Source organism: Pinus tabuliformis, chromosome 7 (assembly GCF_031772625.1).
Source record: "Pinus tabuliformis cultivar Carrire ecotype Pingquan chromosome 7, CPIR1, whole genome shotgun sequence".
Lineage (NCBI taxonomy): Eukaryota > Viridiplantae > Streptophyta > Pinopsida > Pinales > Pinaceae > Pinus > Pinus tabuliformis.
Genome location: NC_142293.1, coordinates 920,871,816 through 920,879,140, shown reverse-complemented (window position 1 = coordinate 920,879,140; position 7,325 = coordinate 920,871,816). Strand labels below are relative to the sequence as shown.

General features: G+C 38.1%; 1 protein-coding gene across 1 annotated transcript; it reads left to right on the top strand.

Moving 5' to 3' along the window:
- Nucleotides 1–850: 850 nt before the first annotated feature.
- On the top strand, nt 851–2,021 carry LOC149250658 (uncharacterized). Its single transcript, XM_089453713.1, has 3 exons — nt 851–932; nt 1,018–1,337; nt 1,479–2,021. Exons 1-3 carry the CDS (start codon nt 851–853, stop codon nt 2,019–2,021), a joined length of 945 nt encoding a protein of 314 aa, XP_089309839.1.
- The last annotated feature ends 5,304 nt before the right edge of the window (nt 2,022–7,325 follow it).

Below are 7,325 nucleotides of genomic sequence, written 5' to 3'. Positions count from 1 at the left end.
GTGAACAATGTGAAATGTCAAATGTTAAGAGAAATTCTTGATAATGAAACCTTGGAATACCATTTGAAAGACACTGATGATTAGCATATCCAGACAACAACTCTTCATAACAATAAAACTGTTGAAATCGAACCAGGCAAGGTTTTCAACATTAATGATAGCCTGGACAACGACCAACGACAGAAACTCATTCATGTCCTACAAAAATATAAAGCGTTTTTACTTGGGACTACCCTGACATGAAGGGCATAGACCCACAGTTATGTACACATCATATCTACACCAAAAGGGATGCTTGTCCTATCTGGCAACCTCTGCGGAGATTGAATTGGAATCTCAAGGATATTGTAAAAGAAGAGCTACACAAGTTGCTGGATGTGAATTTCATTTATCCCATTTCAGATAGCAAATGGATCTCTCCATTGGTAGTTGTCCCTAAGAAAAATGGGAAGTGGTGTATTTATGTGGATTATCGGGAATTGAACAAGGCAACACAAAAAGATCACTTCCCTCTTCCATTTATTGATCAAGTCCTTGATACTCTGGCAGGGAAGTAGTTCTTTTCCTTTCTAGACAACTTCAATGGCTACAATCAGATTCAAATCACCCCTAAAGACCAAGACAAAACAATCTTCACCTGTCTGTGGGGTACATTCTCTTATAGAGTATTACCGTTTGGCTTCTACAATGCACCAGCTACATTTCAAAGGGCCATACTCAACATTTTTGTTGACCTGATAAATGAAGGGCTTGAAGTTTACATGGATGACTTTACCCCATATGGGGATGACTTTGATCAAGTGCTACAAACATTAAATAAGGTTTTGGAATGATGCATTGCTACCAAGCTATGTCTAAGCAATGGCAAGTGTCACATGATGATGACCGAAGGCGTAATCCTAGGACATTACATTTCCGCAGTAGCGATACAGGTAGATCTAGCAGAGATATTGGTAATTCTTTTGCTACCTACACCCTGTACTTAGACAGAGGTACATAACTTCCTTGGATATGCAGGCTATTATGATAGGTTTATCAAAAGAAATTCACAAATTGTTGCACCTTTATATGTTTTAACTGGAAATGTTGACTTTAAATGGTCTGACAAATGCGACGCAACTTTTATAGATTTAAAGAAACTAGTTTTAACGGCACCAGTATTACGTGGACCTAATTGGGAACTAGCCTTTCACATATCCACTGATGCATCATATGCAGCAATAGGCGTTGTCCTCGGTCAAGAAGAGGACAAAAAACCTTATGCTATATATTATATCAGCAAAAATCTTATTGTTGCTAAACTTAATTATATAGTAACAGAAGAGGAATTCTTAGCTGTAATTTATGCCATAAACAAATTTAGACATTATATAATTGGCTATCAATTTTTTCTATATACTAGTCATTCTACCATTAGGTACTCAGCCAACAAACCTATTACAAATGGTTGAGTGAATTGTTGGTCATTGCTTTTGTAGGAGTTTGATATCACCATCAAGGATCATTCTGGGAAGGAAAACCCAATTGCATATTTTCTATCTCGAGTTCCAAAGGTAAATGATCCATTGGCAATGGACGAAGAATTTCTAGATGAACATTTGTTTGTCGTAGCAGTAAAAATGCCATGGTATGCAGATGTAGCAAACTATTTGGCAGTAGGGAAGTTGCCTAGGCACTTGACAGCAAGGAAAAGAAAACAGGTTGTCCAGCACAGCGCCTGGTTTTCTTGGATTGGTGGATACCATTTTCACACAGGGTATGATATGTGTATATGCATATGCATTCATGAGGATGAGATTTATGACATCCTGAAGGCTTTCCATGATGAGCCCTATGGAGGACACTTCACAGATCATAGGATAGGGCATAAGGTACTACATATGGGCTATCATTGGCCCACTATTTTTAAATATGCTAAGAAATATGCTCAGGCTTGTGATAACTACCAAAGGATGGGCCGGCTTGGTCAACCCGATGAAATGCCACTTCAACCCCAATTGGTGATAGAACTCTTTGAATGATGGGCACTAGATTTTGTTGGCCCATTTCATCCACCATCAAACAAAAATGCCTACATACTAGTTGCCACAGAATATGTGATGAAGTGGGTAGAAACAATATATTTTCCAAGAGCTTCAAAAGAATTTATAATTCATTTACTTTTTGGACTATTTGTGTGGTATGGTTTACCTCGGGAAGTGATAACAGATGGGGGAGGGAAATTTGTAGGACACAAGATTACATCCACTCTCAGAAACCACCACATTACACATAGAATCACTTCCCCATATCACCCGCAGGTGAACGGGTAGGTTGAAAGCACCAATAAGGTCATCGAAGCAATTTTGACCAAGACAATCTCAACACATCGGCGAGACTGGGCTGCTAGACTACCAGAGGCCTTGTGGGCCTATCACACCACTTGGCGAAATACTACTGGATATTCTTCGTACCAACTTGTGTTTGGAAAAGAACCTATTTTTCCTATTAAATTTGAAATAAAGACTCTAAGAACGGCTCAGGAAGTGGGACTAGATCTAACAGAAGCCCAAACCAAGTGACTTCAACAAATAAATGAATTGGATGAGGCTCAACTACTTGCCCTACAACGTACTACAATTATTCAGCAGCAAAGGGCAAAGTGGCACGATAGTTTTATAAAAAATAAGACGTTTGAAAAAGGAGATTCGGCACTCCTCTATGACTCTAGATTCTAGAACTTTCTAGGAAAGTTATAAACAAGGTAGCTTGGTCCTTATGAAATTAAAGAAGTACATAATAATGGTACTCTCACCTTGACTACCATTAAGGGGTATAGCCATTCTTTCAAGGTGAATGGACATTGGGTGCGTCTTTATCACAAACCACTCACCAAGGAGTCTTTCTGCCAGTAGGTATGTGATGAACCCACCATGCAAATTTTAGCTGCAAGGAGTGATGACCTGACAACTTTGCTCTCATGAAATTTCATTTTTATTTAGTTGTAAATAATGTATATATTCCTGTACAATTGATTGCAATCTAGTTAGGCATCACCATGTAAATATGAGGACTTTTCTTGTCTTTGGGTATGTTTTGTAGGTGTTGTTCAATCGATTGAATGATTGTTGTTCAATCAATTGAACAACACTTATTTTCATGTGTGTATTGTTGCTCAATCGATTGAACGATTGTTGTTCAATCAATTGAACAACACTCATTTTCATGTGTTTATTGTTGTTCAATCGATTTAATGATTGTTGTTCAATCAATTGAACACCACTTATTTTCATATGTGTGTTGTTATTCAATTGATTGAACAATTGTTGTTCAATCAATTGAACATCACTTATTTTCGTGTGTGTATTGTTGTTCAATTGATTGAACGATTGCTATTCAATCAATTGAACAACACTTATTTTCATATGTGTGTTGTTGTTCAATCGATTGACCGATTTATATTCAATCAATTGAACAACACTTTTTTTGTTTTTATGATTTTTATGTTCAATCAATTGAACAATTGTTATTCAATCCATTGAACAACACTTTTTGCATTTCCATGTGTTTCTGTTCAATCGATTGAACGATTGTTGTTCAATCAATTGAACAACACTTTCTCACTGTATGTTGTTCAATCGATTGAATGATTGTTATTCAATCAATTGAACAACACTTTATGAGTGTATGTTGTTCAATCAATTGAACAACCCCAATTTTTCTTTTTTGTGTTTGTTGTCTAAATCGGTAGAATGAATAAACTGTGATTTCTTTTTGTTGTTTTATCACCAGTCATTCTTTTTTCCATTTTCTTTCTCTTTTATGTTTTGAATAAAAACCATCTGGTTGGATTTGCGCCTAAGATAAAGAAAAACAGTAATGTTAATACCATTATGACCTATGAAACCTTTTGATGGTTATATTTATTCAAAAGCTGACATGGTGCATATCTATAATGACTAGCTGAATATCTTCCCTTTGGACACATCATAAAATGATTTATTATTTTAATACCATGTTGGTTTATCTTTCACACTTTCAAATGGGTAAATCCCTTTGATATGATGATATGGGGGTAAAAGTATAACTTTCATTGGCATTGTTTTTACTTCTTACGCCATCCCTGACTCTTAAGGAGTAAATGAGCCTCCCTCTTTTTACAACAAAAGCATCAAAATATGTAAATACGAAAATATAGAAATATGAGAATGCAACAAACATTGTCTTAAAGAGGACAGGGGGTCTCAGTACGAGCCAACCTACTATGCTCATAAGGATGTAACGGGTGACATTCCATTTTGGACACCAAACCAAGGTATTGATATTCTTGATAATTAAAATTGTCAGAAGAATGAGGGTCTCATCACGAGCTAGCCTGATCACTTTGTTATATCCTCATAAATGGCACTATGATTATCTGGTTACCATGCTAGCATAGTGGTCTTTTATAACAAGAAAAGAGAGAATCATCTAAAAATCAAAAGGAGGAATCTGGCTCATTTGAAGGGTTAAAAAGCAACCCTGTCGAGGCTATGGATGTGTGATGGTAGCAGTGGATCTACTTTTGGTATTGAAGTACTATGTGACACTACCAAATTCTCTCTATCCTATTACCCCCCATGGATTCGTTTCTAAAGGAAAATTTCCTCTTCAAACAACATTCCTAAAAAGGCAACATGCACGGTAACTTATATCTTATATCCATTATATCATATTTGTACAATCACTTTAATGACAGTCATTAATGCTTACCGCCGATCACGCTGATCATGCATTTGATACCTTTCCACATAAGGTAAAAATCTTTTTGACATAATGGTTTAAATCTATGTTTTAATTTACAGGCATTTCAAATTTGTTAATGTGTACTGCTTTGATTGTCATTGTCATATATTGTGCCACTTTTATTGATTGGTTGCTTGCATTTATGATTTACCGATGCTTTCTCTTATTTTTCCCATTCTTGGCGGATGTGGATGCCCTTTTTTGATTGGAGGGGGGATGGTCTGCATATGAACAACATGTGTGACAATTTATGGATAGTTGTGTGATGATTATTAAACTGATTTCTGGTTAAAGGACTGCATGATGATTGTGTATGTGTAATAATTATCAAACCATTTCTGATTGGAGGAAAAAAGGCAACCATTATGGATAACATGAGAATTGATTATGATCCCGCATAAAAGATTTCTGATGAGACAAATGACTTAATTGCCTATGATATTAATTCTCAAAACAACATCATTCTCCTGTTAAAAGATTTAACATTCTCTATTGCTATTCAAAACTATGAAAGAGTGAGAGAAGTGCATGCAAGTGAACCAGCCATAGAGAAACAAAAAACATGGGAGGAAATGCCATTCAAAATGAACCCACAGTGCTCAGGGTATCAGAGCAGGCTCGCCCGATTCTTGAACGCACCAGCTGGTTACAATATTTGACCAGATTACAGGGATTTCATGAGGAGGTGACATTGGAATTTCTGCAGAATTTGCACAATGGCCACACAATGGTGAGAGGCAAGAACATAACAGTCTCCGAAGCAATCATAGCTAAAGTCACTGGACTACCAGTAGAAGGAACAAGATGGACAGACAAACATGTTCTTCTGCAGGAAGCCATCATAGTCTTTCAGGATCCAGATGAGTAATTGGTGTGACAAGGGAAAGGCATTCACCCTACAACTCTGAGATAGTCATGGTAGGAATTGGCAGCCATTGTACAGAGGTACATCACATGCAATAGATGACAAGACATGGTAAAACCTTGCCAACTTAAACTATTAGCCATTTTAAAACAGAAAATTACAATTAACCTGCCATTTTATTTAAATTATGTATTGCATGATGTTTCCTGTCAGGTTAGAAAAGAAAAGGACCCACATACAGTCATCATCCATCATGGGCTGATCAAAATAATCATCACTCATGGACTGGCCCAGCAGCAACTAACCTGGGATAACCTTGTGAATCCTACTCTAGCCCCACATATAGAAAACCTAGCAATTGAAGAGAGAGGGCCAAGAGTGACAGGTCCGAAAAGGACACAGAAAAGGAAGAATCCCTCTTTGGCCTCAAGCCCATCAAAGAAAAGATGCTCTATGAGGGTAAAGTCATAGAAACACACCCTAGTTCAAATAGACAAGGCAGGGCCATCTCACATAGCCCCTCCAAGTCCACAATATGTCTCTCTATAGGACTATGAGGAAGAGGTTGCCCGAGTGCTGGAAAACATGGGGATATTTGGTGAAGGAAGGGAGCAATCTGGGAATTCTGAAGGGTAGAATTATGCCCCCAACTAGTCTTCCCCTATTGGAAGTTCCGGTCATGATGAAACTATCCCGTTTACTGATGCTGTGGAAGAACAGAGGGAACCAATTCCTCCTATGGAGGAGCCCCTTGAAGTAGAAATGCATGCAGAGGAAACCATTAGGGAAGGAAATCAAGCAAAATATGCTGGTCCACTGGAACCCCCAGCTAAGGAAAACCTTGCAAAAGAAACCATGGAAGGTGAAAATCAACCAGGGAGCACTAGTTTTATGAAGTCCCCAGAGGACGAGGCCCACCTTGAAGTAGACGCTGAAAACGATAATTTCTCAGAAGACACCATTCCATTTGGGTCTCCTAAGAAGGAAACTCATGGAGATAGAGACCTGGAAGGTCAAAATCCATCAGGGGACATGGTCCCGTTAGAACCCCACCCTAATGTTGATACAATTCCACCTGAACAGGGACCTGAAGTAAATACAGTCATGCCACCATCGGTTAGAAGCCTCACAACAAAGCAAACATACAAGGACAGACTTAGGAAAATGCTCAAGAAATATAGGAGGCAAAAGAAAATAATTAAGCAACTAAGACAGTGGTTGAAGGAAGCAGTCAGGGTTAAGAAAGTGAAAGAAAAATTGGAGACCACAGGGACCCAAACTGAATATTTCCCTGGGAAGATGTTGAAAGCCAAACTGAGACCATGTTGGTTTATTCAAAAGAAACCCAAATAGAGCCATGTCTTTTAGAAGACAGTGAAATGCAGACAAAGGATCCTTGTGTTTTCCCACAAGAAACTCAAACGGACATCCCTACTGTTGATGTTCCCATTCAAATTGATGCTGAAGAAAACACCCAAGCTGATTGTTGCATGATTCAAGAAGCGGCTGAGGCTGCTATTCAAATTGACCCTATGGAAACACAAGATGATGAGGTGCAACCAGATGAGATGCCTGCCTACATTACCTTGGTAAGGGAAGCATCATTAGGAAATTGCAGAATGAGTTAGTGAAGGCTCAGGGGGAATTGACTTGGCATAAAGAAGAAGTAGTTCCCCTGCGAGTACACCAAGAATTA